Below are 15,039 nucleotides of genomic sequence, written 5' to 3' on the forward strand. Positions count from 1 at the left end.
TATAATCATTATTGTACATCTCTAGTTAACTCCCTTTCAAATTTCCCACAGTGGCTAGTCCTCTTTGTTCAAGTGTTCACAATCTTCAAGTGCCCAAATAGCACCCTCACCTCCTTCTTTATTCTCAGCAGGTGACTTTGCTTCCTTCTTTATTAAAGGATCAGGTTCATCCATTGTTTGTTTCCTCTACTCTCTCCCTCACTGCTTCAAATTTCTTTCTTCTCTTGCAGTCTGTTCTTTCTCTCTAGTTACTGAGGGAGAGAAGAGCAAGCTCCTCTCTTTGGATAACATTTCCATTAATTCAATTAAATTCAAAAGGCATATCTGAGGCAGCAATGTGGTACAGTGGGTAGAGGCTAGGCTTGGAGACAAGATAGACCTGAATTCAAATCCAACCTCACACATTCCCTGGCTGTGTGAACCTAGGCAAAGCATTTAACTTCTGTTTCCTTATGTAAAAAAGGATAAAAATAGCACCTACTTCCCAGGGTTGTGGTAAGGATCAAATGAAATAGGGACTGGCACACAGTAAATGCTATATAAATGTTGGTTATAATTATTATTAATTTCTTAAGTGCAGGCTCCTATAACATGACATATGCATTTCCAAACAGTGCCACAAGATGCAATATTTTGCCATAAAAAACACATGGTTAATGGAGAGAGTGGGGTTGGGGTCACTATACTTAAAAAAAATTAGTAACACATTTAAAAAAAAGTAACCTAATTAAAAAAAAAACAGCAGCACAGTCTAACATATGATTTTAAATGGTTAAAAACTACATAAATACACCTATGGAGTCCACATAGCCTTAGGCTGCTAGTCTACCCCACATCCCTGGGGCTTCCCATGGGCCCTGAGGCCATTGGGGCAGGTGACCGGGGATGAGATTTGGGGGGAGGGGCAGCGAGGATGGTTTGGACCTGTGAAGATCAACCCCCCTCTGGCAACAGCTCCTACCACACGGGACGATATCAATAAATATGGTTCTTTACCTTGACGAAGATCTAAAGTTTGCTTGTGAAAGTGGCTGTCTGCAAAGTTGGCTTGCTGCCTGTGAGTTCTTGTGAAGCCGCCCGGTGTTCTGTGTTCTTTGACTGTTTGAGAAAGAAATCCCACAGAAGCAAAATTCCCCTTCCGTTAAAAATGTTCCCTAATATATCAGTCGCTCTGGAATAAATTCACGTTATAGAAACACACGTTGCAGGATACCAGTGTGTGAGGCACAAGGCTAGGAGCTAGGGAAATGAGGAGAAAAATTAAAGCCCCGCCCTCAATGAGCTTACATTCTACATCGAGGCAGCTAGGTTATGCAGTGGATACAGTTCCAAGCCCGATGTCAGGAAGACAGAGTTCACATCCAGTTTTAGACACTTACTAACTGTGTGATCCTGGGCAAGTCATTTAACCTCTGTCTGCCTCGGTTTCATCATTTGTAAAATTGGGATAATAATAGCATCTACCTCCCATTGTTGTTGTGAGGATCAAATGAGATAATAAATGTAAAACCTTTAGCACAATGATGGGCACGTAGTAAGTGCTGGCTATGTAAATGTGAGCTGCTGTTATTGTTGTTGTTTTTATCATTAATTATCATTATTCAAAAAAGTGAACCCTTAGGCTCTTGGTTTTATCTCTCTTTGTTCCATCAGTTATGACCAGTTTTGTTTTGTTCTGTTTTTGTCTTCGGTAACTTTTTCTCCACTAGCTAAGTCTCCTCCATTTATATCACAATTAAATCTCTTTAGATTAAAAAAATTAAAAAAAAAATTCCCTGACTCCTTTCCTGGATTAAGCTTCCATCACATCTATCTGCTCAGTTTCTTCAAAGGCTATTCTACTACCACTTTCTTCCCTGCATCAACCATTCACTTTTTGATCCTTTATAATCTTATTTCAGCCTCCAGTACTCTGCAGAAAATTCCTCTCTTTGATGTAAGCTTGTATAAATCCATTTGCCTTTTCTCAGTCTTTGGATACTGTTGACCAGTTCTTGAAACATTTTCATTGTCTTCCAGGAAGCTACATTATGAAGGATTTTCTTCCACTTCTCCTGCCCTTCCTTCTTTGTTCTCTTACCTTCTTCTTACCATTCCCTAGAATCATAAGACCATCAAACTGGAAGGAACTCCCTAGTCCAACCCCTAACTAAAAAAATGAATGCTGTGTACAATATTCCTAATAAGTGGATATATACCCTAAAATTGAAGACATAAAGTGATGGGGAATTTATTGGTGCCTAAGGTAGTCCATTCCTTTTGAGGGAGTCCTCACTGTTAAGTAATTTTGTCCTTATGTTCACCTGAGGATTGTCTCTCTGTAACTTTCTAGCCACTCCTCAGTGGCTAGAAAAGGACAATTTATGCCTGAGCTGGGCTTTGTGTGAAGTGATGTACTGAACTAGAGTAATATGTACAATTCCAACGCACAAATCTAGAGTAATAATGACTTGAGTTCAAATCCTAATTGAGACACTTACTAATTGTGTGACCCTTGGCAAGTAACTTTATTTCTCATGGTCTCAGCAAAATGAGGAGATTGAACCTAGTGACTCCCATTCTATGATTCTGTGATCGCATGACTCAGATTGATGGAATTTCAAACTTTATAAGAAAAGCATTTGGAGGTTCTAAAGGGACTGGTAGTATCCCTCAAATTATATCAGATAGTCATATTTGCCTATAAATGTTAGATCTATTTAGAGTAAATTGTATGACTCTAAAGAAAAATATTTAAAAATACATTTTTTTAATTTTTTAAAAGCTTCTTAACAATTGGAGCTGTTCAAAGTAGGATAGGCTTACTCTTGAAGTAGTGAGTTCTCCATTCCAGGAAGCACTATCAGGATTGATAATGATTTGACAGAATGTAGGGGCCTCCTGCCTTAGGTATGGGTGGACTAGAAAACTTACCATGTCTGAGATCCCATGATTTTTTTTGTGTGTGTATACTCTGAAATTAAAAAATGAATGCTAATAAAATAAGTGTTCTTTCCCAGTAGAGATCTTGACCTTGCACATATAATTACATTGTAGGATTCTCTTTTAAATAGTGTTATGATTTAAAAAATAAATAATATATGGCTTTTCCCTGAGAAATAATTTTAGCCCTTGATTTATGAAGATTTTCTTTGTATTATCCAAGCTTGTTATTTTTAGGTCCCCTATGATCTAATGTTCATGGGAGCATTTGTCTGTCAGTAACAATAGGTTAACTATAGCCAAATTATAAGTATACCTTCCCCCCCCAAAAAAATCCTATGAGTAGCACATGATCTTACAGCTTTTAAAATTTATGATTGTTTTCTTCCAAAAGAAACCTAAATTTAGCATAATAACCCTTCAAACTTCCAAAAAAACAATGCATTCTGTGACCTAGATTATAATGTAGATGCTGGTACAAAAACCCAACCTAACCACAATTCATTTACTTGACTGAGAACATTTAAATATCAGTCTAGTCATTAACCACAGATACTAAAGTCACAAGGAGTAAAACAACAAAGGAATTTTCTATGTTTACTATTTTCATCATTAAGCAAGTTTAATTTAACTGGTATTTCTTTGTCTTTAATATAGAACTTGACTTGTATCTCATAATGGAAAATTAATTGTTTGTGGTAATAGATCCAAAATTAAGCTTTATACAGTCATGTCCAGCACACAATGCATCTTTACATGCAGTCATTCTGCCTCAACAAAACAAAATTACAGATTTAGTTCCATTTTTGGTACTTTGTTCATTTTTGCTTTCAGTTCTTACCTTTGTTTCTAATGAAGCATAAACAATTTTTGTCTTGCATGTGTTTTGGCAGATAAGCATCTCACAATGAAGCCCACTACTGTGCTTATGCCCAGGATTATAATGTTCCTGTTTGCCTTGGTGCCAAATTGCAAAGGAGAGTGTAAGGAAGCACTAGTCAAGTCTGAGATGGACGTTAATAGGAAGTATCTACTTCCCAACTTTATAGCAGAAACTCCAATCCAGAATGCTGTTTTTCACAATCACCACATCTTCCTGGGTGCAGTCAACAAGATTTATGTCTTAAATGAAGATCTTCATAATGTTTCTGAGTACAAGACAGGACCTGTGCTGGAACACCCTGCTTGTTCTCCATGTCAAGATTGTAGTCCCAAAGCCAACTTATCAGGTAGTGTTTGGAAGGACAATGTCAACAAGGCCTTGCTTATTGATACCTACTATGATGACCAGCTGATTAGTTGTGGCAGTGTCAATCAAGGGACCTGCCAGCGCCATGTGTTTCAGTCCAATAATGCTGCTGATATACAGTCAAAAGTTTATTGCATATATTCACCACAGGTGGATGAGGAATCCCTCCAATGCCCTGACTGTGTGGTAAGCACTTTAGGGACCAAAGTTCTGCTGACGGAAAAAACCCGATTTATTAACTTCTTTGTGGGCAATACCATAAATTCTTCTTATCCTAATCATTCCTTACATTCAATATCTGTTAGGAGGCTAAAGGAAACACAAGATGGTTTTAAGTTTTTGACAGACCAATCCTATATTGATGTTCTACCTGAATTCCGAGATTCTTACCCCATTAAATATATACATGCCTTTGAAAGCAGTGACTTCATTTATTTTCTGACAGTCCAAAGAGAAACTCTTGAGTCTCAGACTTTTCACACAAGAATAATCAGGTTCTGTTCAGTTGACTCTGGATTACATTCATACATGGAAATGCCTCTTGAATGTATCCTTACTGAAAAGAGAAGAAAGAGGTCAACAAGAGAAGAAGTATTTAATGTTCTACAAGCTGCATACGTGAGTAAGCCTGGTGCACATCTGGCTAGGCAAATAGGTGTTGGACCCAACGATGACATTATCTTTGGAGTATTTGCACAAAGTAAACCAGACTCTTCAGAACCAACCAAGAGATCAGCAGTCTGTGCATTCCCAATAAAATTTGTAAATGATTTCTTCAACAGAATTGTGAACAAAAATAACGTGAGATGTCTTCAGCATTTTTATGGGAACAATCACAAGCACTGTTTTAATAGGGTAAGTTATTTATTTACAAGTTATGAGGGGCAAATTTATTCTAGTACTGATGTGGAAATCAAATCAACTCTTTGGGCATCAATAAATGGCCATTCATTCAACTGAAAATTTGTAAATATATTGAAAAAATGTTTGCTTTGAAATTTTTATTAGAACCTTTAAGACATAGTTTGGGGAAAAGCTATGTGTGTACCCCAGAGGGAAAGAGAAGAGAAACAGAATATTTAAATTCATATTTTTGTACTGCAATTTCTCATATAAGCTGTGGTAGCTAGTAATTTAGTCAAATTTGCAGAAGTTTAATCTCTATAAAACAATGATTCTTATGAACAGAAATGTAGAAGTCTGTCTGAAGATCTGAGCAATACTTAGAAGGAGATGATTAAATTAGCTTAGGGGTTTAAAGAAACAAGAGGAAAGATTCTTTTGGAAATCTCCTTCTCCTATTGATGGAATTAATTCTGTATTCATGCCTTTATTATTAAAAGAGCTAACTAAGAAAAAACTCTCTGAAAATATATTTAATTATATATTTTAAAGATGAGTCAATATATTTCCTTAAATAATTTAGGAAAATTGAAAAGAAAATTCTGCTTTCAGCTTGTTTCCATGGATTGTGACCTCATATATATGTGCGTATGCATGTGTATATATGTATGTGTACATACATATATGTATACATACATATACATGGGTATATATATACACACACATATATATATATTTGTGTGTGTGTTACTATGAGTAACTAGAAGTCTAGGCATGTACCATTCAGATTTGTCCATGATTTCTTCAGTAAGAAATCAACAAGTTCTGCTAAGTTCCAGAAGGCAGAAAAAAGAACCAATGGGTAGAAATTACAGGAGAGGCAAAGTATGCTGAGCCAACTGGAGCAAATTGTTAAATTTTTATTGTGAGCATTTATACCTTAGAAATTGGCAAATGCTACAAATTAGGGCTTGATTCATTGTTTTGTTGATCGTCTAGATTTAAGAAAGTAATGGAGAACATAATAATAAGAATAATAAGAATACAGATTGAATTTTAAAATGCATTGGGCATAATTTGGTTTTGTGGTGAGCTGGTTGTTAGACATTTACCAATAAACGTTGATTATAAGAATAAACTTCCTCATAATAAGAGCTGTTCAGGAATGAAACAAAAGGCAGTGTTAAAATATATGGATAAATATTAAATTTGAAATCAGACGATTGGGGTTTGAGTTTTACCTTGGTTATTTACTAGCTGTGTGACCTTAGACAAGTGAATACATTCTGTGCAGCAGTCTAATCAAAGACTATAAATCATAAAAGGCATGATTAATCAAATGTATAGAATGATGATATTAAATCAGGAGGAACAGCTGATATATTGGATAACAGAACTGGAATTCAAAAAGACGTAAACAGTCTGGAACAGTACAATAAAGCAAACAAGATGAAGTTGAATAGTTATAAATATTGAATCCTGAATGTGAATTCAAAAACAAATAAACTATACAAGTAAAGAATGGAGGAGGCATGGCTAGAAGGCAATTCATGCACAGGGGAAAGAAAGACCAGGGGGTTCTGTTAAACAATCAGGCTCAATATGAGTCAGAAGAGAGTTGTAATATGACTCCCTAAAAGCTAATGCAATCTTAAACTGCATTAATAGACATTTGTTGTATAGAGCCAAGAAGATGAGAGCCCCACTGTACATGACCTGGTTGTTGTTATTGTTTGTCCTTCATTCTCGAAGAGGACCATGACAACAGGGAGGTGATGCTATGACGTGCAGTGAATTGGATTTAAGTGAGGGGCATGCCCTGGTTAGGTCACATTTGAAGCACCGTGTTCACTTCTTAGTGCCACATATTAGGGAGAAAATTTAAAAATTGGAGAGAATATAAAGTACAGCCACTACAGTGGCTAATGGCACATCATATGAGGATTGATTGAAAGGCCTGGGAAAGGAGAAGACTTAGGGGGAATGTGTTGGTTGTCTTTCACTATATTTGAAAAGAATGAACCTGTTCCCTTGGTCCCAACAGAAAGAACTAGAAGCCACAAATGGGTTGAAGTGGCAAAGAAGTAGATTTAGGCTTGATGGAAGGAAGACTTTCTTAACGCCTAGAACTAAGCAGACGCGGAGAGTGTGATGGCTTTTCCCTCCTGTGAGGACTTTAGATAAAAAGCTAGCTGATCACTTGGGGGGGGGTGTATTTTAGAGGGGATTCTTATTCTGAACACAGGTTGTACTAGATGTTCTATGGGTTCCCTTCCAACTCTGAGATTCTCTGATTGTGTGGTACAAAGAAATTTGGATTTAGGATTTAAAATTATCATTATTATATGACTGTAAATGCAAACACATACATACATAGTAGATAGATAGATGGATGAGAGAAAGAGAGAGAGAAAGAGAGAGAGAGAGAGAGAGAGAGAGAGAGAGAGAGAGAGAGAGATCAAACCTCTATTTAAGAAAATATATTATTAAGAATTCCATAGAGGGCTAGAGAGCCTAGTATGGCTACTGGCTGGTAAAACATTTGCTGGACTTTACCTCCCTTTAGCCTTTTTTGGTCTCTTGCTACAATAAATAATTTGCTTTTTTAAAGGTTTTAATCTCCAAGGTAAAAATACTTATCTATCCTAGAGATTTTCCAAAATAAACTTAAATAACTCCCTACATCCTTTGACTCTGTTGATGTTCCTTTTGGAATTGATAAAATTCAGGGTCTGGTGAAATTCAAGACAGAGTTACTTTCAGGAAAAATTTCCAAATGTCACTTCTTCTATATGAGCTACACCTAAAAGCATTAGTGCTCACTACACAGAAGACATTGAGGGAAACAAGATGGAGCTTGCCAACATACTCCTTACAAAATAAGCCAAACTTACATTGGCAAAATTCCATAAAGCAAAATACCTTTAAACCATCTGTTATGTCTCCCCTACAAGCCTGCTTGATATAATTCTTTGGCTGTCTCAGGTTGAAGTCCTCATGAGACTAAGACATCTCACCTTTTCTGTTTTTATATACACCCATGTAAAAACCCATCAGATATTTCCAATAACCAGATCACACTCATTCCCCAGACTCCATTTTATAATGAAGATGCTCAGTAAAGTCTTACTCACAAAAACAAAATAATTTCCGAAATCAAATCAGTTTGGAAAGGAACTACATGAAAAACTGTTCCATATAGCACCAAGGCAGGTGGCAAAATATCAAGTGTGACAAATGGCCTTCCTCATGGCAGTGATTTGTACTTGTATTTTTCTGGGATATTAGCTAAATGATCATTTGTTATTCGAACATACAGTTATACAGAATGGCACATAGCAAAATAAGAAAAAAGAAATCTCTTCTATCTTCAAATTCTCAAGAATTGTGATGCAATATAAAATATGAATAACTAGACCAAGAACTCAGAGACATAATTTTATTATTGTTTATTATTCACTTTATAACATCAGTTTATTGTGACTGATTTGTCACTTAAACTCTCTACTTTGTCTCTAAAATACTGTCAAGTCTTTGAAAGTTGAAAATTGTCAGATACTTTGAAATCCTTGGTCAAAGATGCTATGGAAACAAAGGCTATTCGAGTTATAACACAACTTCCCTTCCTTCTTAGGGAATTATGGTTGTGGGACATCAATAGTCAGACTTAGTTGATGTCATGGTTAGTTGGTTAGCTATCCTTATATTTGTTAAGAGGGATGACTCACTGGATAACAGAGGGGGAGGAATATATTCAAAAAGGCAGGTTATATAAAAACAAAAGCCATCAATATTTTTTTAAGGAATTATAGCACAGATGACCAACTTGAACTCTTCAGAAATATAAATATTAAGACAATTCCAAAAGACTCATGATGGAACATATTCTCCACATCCAGAGAAAGAACTATGGAATCTGAATTGAAGCATCTATTTTCTCTCTTTTTTTGCTTCTTTCTTGTGTTTTTTCCCTTTGGTTCTAATTCTTTTTTACAATATGATTAATGTGGAAATATGTTTAATATGATTGTACACATATAGCCTATATCAGATCACACACTGTCTTGGGGAAGGAGGAATGGAGGGAAGGGAAGAAAATTTAGAACTCAAAATCTTATAGAAGTGAATGTTGAAAACTAAAAACAAATAAATATTTTTTTTAATTTAAAAATCAAATAAAAACCAAAAAAAAATTACAGCACAACACAAGTTTTATCAATCCAGATCAATGGACACAGAGGATAATGGCATGCCAAACCACAAACATATATTTTAACCCTGCTTTTTTTTTAAGCAGTTGGGGTTAAGTGACTTGTCCAAGGTCATATAGCTAGTAAGTGTCAAGTGTTTGGTCTGAGGCCAGATTTGAACTCAGGTCATCCTGACTCCAGGGCCAGTGATCTTTCTACTGCGCCACCTAGCTGCTCTGTAACCCTTCTTTGCAAGGACTGTCCTCAGTTCAATTGGACAGTTTTACAATTGTTTAGTTAGTAAATTTAGAATATAAGGCCTTTGTTGTGTAGAGATCTTCACCTGGAAATGCACCTGTTGAAATGATACATCTCCTCTAAGTCTAATGTTGCTCAGGCAATTTTGTACAACCTGTACTGATTGTAACTGGAGTGAAGATGATGGCACTCAGTGCTATGGTGACAAGTAGCAGCCTCTCCTGAGATGTAGACACTATGAGGAGCGGTCTTCAAGAAGCTGATAGTCTCAGAATTGAAGCATTACGCTCTTACTCCCTTCCTCTTCTTCTTTGAGTAAACCATGGAGCAGGTTGTGAAGTGATTGGAATTGCAGGTGCAGAAGTCATTCTGTTCCTGATTTGATTTTTAATTATGCAACATCCACTCAGGCATTCATCTGCACTACTGCAGCTCTGAATTCTACTGCTGTACATTTGATTAATATGAATAAAAAAACCACCACCAACAACAGAACAGTCCTCTCCTGAGTGACACTGCTTAACAGAATCTATGTTTAGAATATCTTGTAAAAACTGCATATTGAAATCACAAAATCTTATCCCTAAACATATTTTATATTTACATAAATATAAAAATTAAAAATAATATAAATAGTATAATATATAATAATATAAAAATAAACATGTGTATTGTATATGTATTTATATGCTACTTAGGAGTAACCATAGGTATCAATTTCCTAGAAATACAAACAAAATGCCTTAGTATGTATCCACTTAATGTTAACTATAGTGCCTTATTGTCATCAAACTCTCCTTTAACTAATGCCAGAATGTCTACTAGTCAAATGTATAATAGGCCTAATACACCATAGTTTCTAGATAATACTGAAAATCAAAGCTCTGACGAGCCTTTATGGATCACATTTCTTCTTTTTTTCCTGATGCTGTATTGTGTTTATATGTTTGTATAAGCTAAAGCCCCCCCAAAAAACTCTTTTATTTATTTTGTATATACATATATGTGCAGATATTGTGTGGACATAAATGAAAGGTATATAAGAAGGATTGCCAATACTTTACCAAACATTTTAAACTCTGCCATAACCCACTTCCCTTCCAAGTCTTCCTCTATTCTTACTTCCCTGACTTGCCAAATCAGTTTATTTCTCTGCTTCCTGAGCTTCACATCACTGGGATCACTTCCCCAAGGATGGTACATTTGATGTCAGAGAACCATAGGCAAAGGTGTCATCATTATTGGGGTCATGAATTCACACTTTTTTGAAAATATTTTAGCCAATTTAAGGTCAATCAAAACAAGTAATCAACAGTTATTTATTAGGTGTCTATCACGTGTAAGAGGCACCATTAAGGTCAAAGTATCCAGGTTCAAAATTCACTTCTGCTACTTAGAACTTTTAGCAAATCATTTAACTGCTCTGGGATTCACTTCCTTTGGCTTCTAAGTTCATCATAAGATGTTCCTAATTGGAACATATTGGAATATTTTATGATTCTTTGATCCATGGTTAGGCACTGGCACAATGGGGATTCTGGTGCTGTATTACTTCAGCTTTTGTAGTTTGTTGTTGCAGGTTCTTTAGGAATAGAGCCTCAGCCCAACAGTTTAAAAGAGGAAAAAGTAATTGAGAGAAAGCTCAGGGCTTCTTTCTATCTGGGGAAGGTGCTGAGTCTGGAAGACACTGAAAATCAGAGTGCCTGGACAGAATAAGAACCCTTTGGATATGTAGCTAGGGTAGAGCTAAATGCTGCAGTTTGAAAGATTATAGACAGCTGTTGGGGCAGCTACTATTCTGTAACCTTGTTGTCTGCTGCCACAACGGGGAAAGAGGGGGTGGAGTGGGGAGCAATGGGAGACATGGTTCAGAAAGCTATGTGGCATTAATTGTTCTGCCCCTAACAGGAATGCCTACCTGTAGACTTTCTGGACACTGCCTCAGAATACCCTACCCTGCCACATCCCCCTCTTATTCCTTACCTAGCAATGTGGCTTTATAATAATTGATCTGACCTATCTGATCACATCCATGGTGCTTGAACCTTTATGACCCAAATTAGCATAACCATCCAGCTGATCCAAGTGCAGCAGCTGTCACAAAGTGGACTGATAAGGAGGAAATTAATCAATCAACAAACATTTATTAAACTGTTTGCCAGGCAGTATGCTAAGTGCTAGGGATGAAAAGCAAAGGGAAAAAGAAGTTTCTGCTCTCATGGAGCTTACATTCCGATAAGAAAACAATATGTCCCCAAAACCCATGCGTAAGATACGGGGTAGGTAGAAGAAAACCACAAAAGAGAAGGCACTAACTAGCAGCTAAGAGAACTGGGCAAAGAGGTGGTACTTTGGCTCTATGTTGAGATACTCATCTCTTAGATGGAGTTGAGGAGGGAACATTTTCCAGGCATGGGGAACCATCAGTATGAAGGCAAAGAGATGGGAGATGGAGTATATATGTGTGAGGACAAGCATGTAGGCCAGTATGACTGAACTACAGAGTTCATGAAGAATAAGAATATGTTGGAAAACTAGACAGAAGGAGCAGGTTGGGAGAAGCTTTAAACGACAGGAGGGTTTATTTATATTTGATCCTAGAGATAATAGAGAGCTACAGAGTTTATTGAGTTGAGGCAGCTGGTGACACTATCGGACCTATACTTCAGGAAAATAAGCTTAGTAGCCATGTAGAAGATGGATTGGAGTAGGAAGAGATTTGAGACAGGGAGGCCAATTATAAGGCTCATAAAGTACTCCAACTAGAAGGTGATGAGGACATAAATAAGTGTGGTGGTTGTATGAATAGAAAGAAGGGGATTTGTGTGAAAGATGATCTAGAGAAAGAAATCACAATCATTGGCAATTGAATGGATATGTGGGATGAGAAGGAAGGATCAATAATACTCGGGTTGTGAGCCTGGGTAACTGGAAGGACAGTAATAGGGAAGTTTAGGAGAAAGGTGAGTTTGGTGGGAAAGATAATGAATTCTGTTTAGGAGATGTTGAGTTGTTCATGCCTACAAAAGATATAGTTTGAAATTTCTGAGGGGCAATTGGTAGTGTAGTTTAGGAGAGAGTCTAGGGTTGAATATATAGATCTGGTAATCACATGCACAGAAACAATAATTAAACCCTTGAATACAATGAGATTCTCAAATGAGAAAGTAAAGAGAGAATAGAGAAAACAAAAGAGAGTGTAAGACAGTCTTGAGGAACAACCACAATTAGTGAGAGAAACATAGATGAAGATCCAGCAAAGAAAATGAGGAGTAATCAGACAAATAAAAGGAGAACATGAAAACTCAGGGAGGACAGAATTCAGAAGGAGGAGCTTATCAACAGTGTCAAATGCTGCAGAGAGGTCAAGGATGAGGAGTGGGAAAAAAAGGATCATTAATTTGATAATTAAGAAATCTTTGGTAACTTTGGTGAGAGCAGTTTCCGTTGAATGATGATGTCAGAAACCAGATTGCAAAGAGTTTAGAAGAAAGTGAGAGGCGAGGAAATGGCGGGTACCTAATATAGGCAGCTTTCCCCTTCTTAGCCAAGAAGGGAGGATAGATATTATAGGACAGCTAGTGGGGATGGTATTAAATGGGGGGGGGGTGTTTTAAAGGTGGAAGCAATGAGCTTATTTGTAAGTAGCAGAGGAGTCAATAGAAAGGGAGAGATTGAAGATTAGATAAGGGGGAGGATAGTTGAAATGATCATCTGGGGAAGGTAAAAGAGGGTAAGATCAAGAGGAAATACTTTTCTAATCTGAGAATAAGAAGATGGATGAGTTGACAAGAATGCTATCAGCAATATATTAAAATCTTAATCACATACTAATTAACAATAACCCTCAATTAACCTCACCTCTTGTTCCTCACTTCTGCTTATACCTTGTTCCCCAATCACTGCACTGTCCTAACAAAGCACTTTGAGAAAGAGTTAAATCATAGGCAAATAAGATGATGATTGTTGGGTCGTTCTTTTTTTTTTTTTAATCTGAGGCAATAAACAGCCTAGGATCAGTATACATTCTGTCCAATCTTCAACATTTAAATTGCTCTGCAATGAGAATCAATGTTAAATGCTGACTCTGAGGCATTATGAGCTTCCCAATCATCAAAGAAAGATTAAATTATCTGATGTATGTTATATCACTAATACAGGGAAATGGACTAATGCATTTTGAAAAGATTTTCAACAAGTTGAAAGCAAAAGGAATCTTGAAGTAATTCTCATTAACTAGAAAATTCAGTTAACCACCAAAGTCTCCAAGCATTTCAGTTAATCAAGGTTTTTCTCTATAAATATCTTCAAAATGGATAAAGGTCTATGCCTAGAAAATATTCTTAAGGAATTTGGTTATTTTGATAAACATTTTATTTTATTTTATATAATTCAGTTTCATTTAGTTCAATAAGCATTAACAAGTATGCCAAGCCCCATGCTAGACATTGAGGCTACAATGACAGAAGTGATGATATTCTTGCTCTGCTATTCTCAAGGAGCTCTTGTGTTCTACTGCTAGTGAAACAACATATACACAGATGATTAAATACCAAATATAAAGTAATAATAAGGAAGCACTACCCTGATGCTTCCTGATGCTGTATAGGTGACCCTGGATTCTCGAAGATTTATCCAACAGGGTACAAGTGCTAGCTGGTGCTACCAAGCTCAAAAGGTTTCAAGAACAGGTCTAGCAAAACACATGCCTTTTGTTCCAATGATCAGCCTAGCTAAATTCAGAGAAGCTCATCAATTGCTAGGCCTCCAGGTGATCATTTTTTTTTTCAGTCAAAGCAACTCAAGGCTATCTATTTCAGATCCACAAAGAATGAAATCATAGAATTCTGAAGTATTGACATAATTATGCAAAAAGAAATTCATGTTTAGTGCATAGGACCAGTTTATGGAAATAGGAGACTTGTGTTCTGTTGGCCTTTGGTGATTCCTGATTCGCTTGATGCCTCTTTCTTTCAATGTGCTTAATTTCCCCCAATAGCAGTTGATTTGTGGGCATCCCTCTTAAGACTATTCTTCTAACACTTCAAGGATCCCTTATTTTGTGGCTTAACTAACACAGATCACAAATCTTCAATAACTTAGTTTTAGTGAGTTCTCATGTCAAAAAGAATCAATCACCAATAGCCCTACTTCTGCTCATGAACCTTTTTCAAACTTTAGCCAGGCCAGTCCTCAGACAACAGGTACACAGTTTATCAGGGGTCCAGTTTACAAAGCATTTCCTGGTTGACAGGATCTATCAGGATTTTCTCTGTACTGTTTTTTTTCAGTTTTTCAGGATGCATCATCACTACAGTGAGACATCAGGGCAATGTTGAATGCAGAGAGGAGGGGAGAGGACAGGAGGAAAAAGAAGGCTAGGGGAAGAGAAGATGTACCTACATGGTTATCCACCAAACTAGCAGATATAATCACAAAATTGTTCTCTTCCCTTCCCCTTGCTCCCAACCAAAAAAAAAAAAGGCATTCAAGCTGAATGTTTTTGCCCATATCTTTGCATTCATATGTGTAGCTGTTAATGAGGTAGATATTGTTTAATAAAATGCAAGGTTTTTT

At 36.6% G+C, this 15,039-nt stretch overlaps 1 protein-coding gene across 1 annotated transcript in view; it reads left to right on the top strand.

Annotated features, from left to right (window-relative positions):
* The window catches only part of MET (MET proto-oncogene, receptor tyrosine kinase), a 153,691-nt gene that overhangs the window by 26,866 nt on the left and 111,786 nt on the right, over window positions 1-15,039 (top strand). Inside the window, exon 2 of the mRNA XM_027845025.1 lies at window positions 3,816-5,026. Within this exon, the coding sequence (XP_027700826.1) occupies window positions 3,830-5,026 (1,197 nt within the window). The 5' untranslated portion in view covers window positions 3,816-3,829. The remainder of the gene's footprint in view (window positions 1-3,815; window positions 5,027-15,039) is intronic.

Source organism: Vombatus ursinus, unplaced genomic scaffold (assembly GCF_900497805.2).
Source record: "Vombatus ursinus unplaced genomic scaffold, bare-nosed wombat genome assembly UNPS02014946.1, whole genome shotgun sequence".
NCBI lineage: Eukaryota > Metazoa > Chordata > Mammalia > Diprotodontia > Vombatidae > Vombatus > Vombatus ursinus.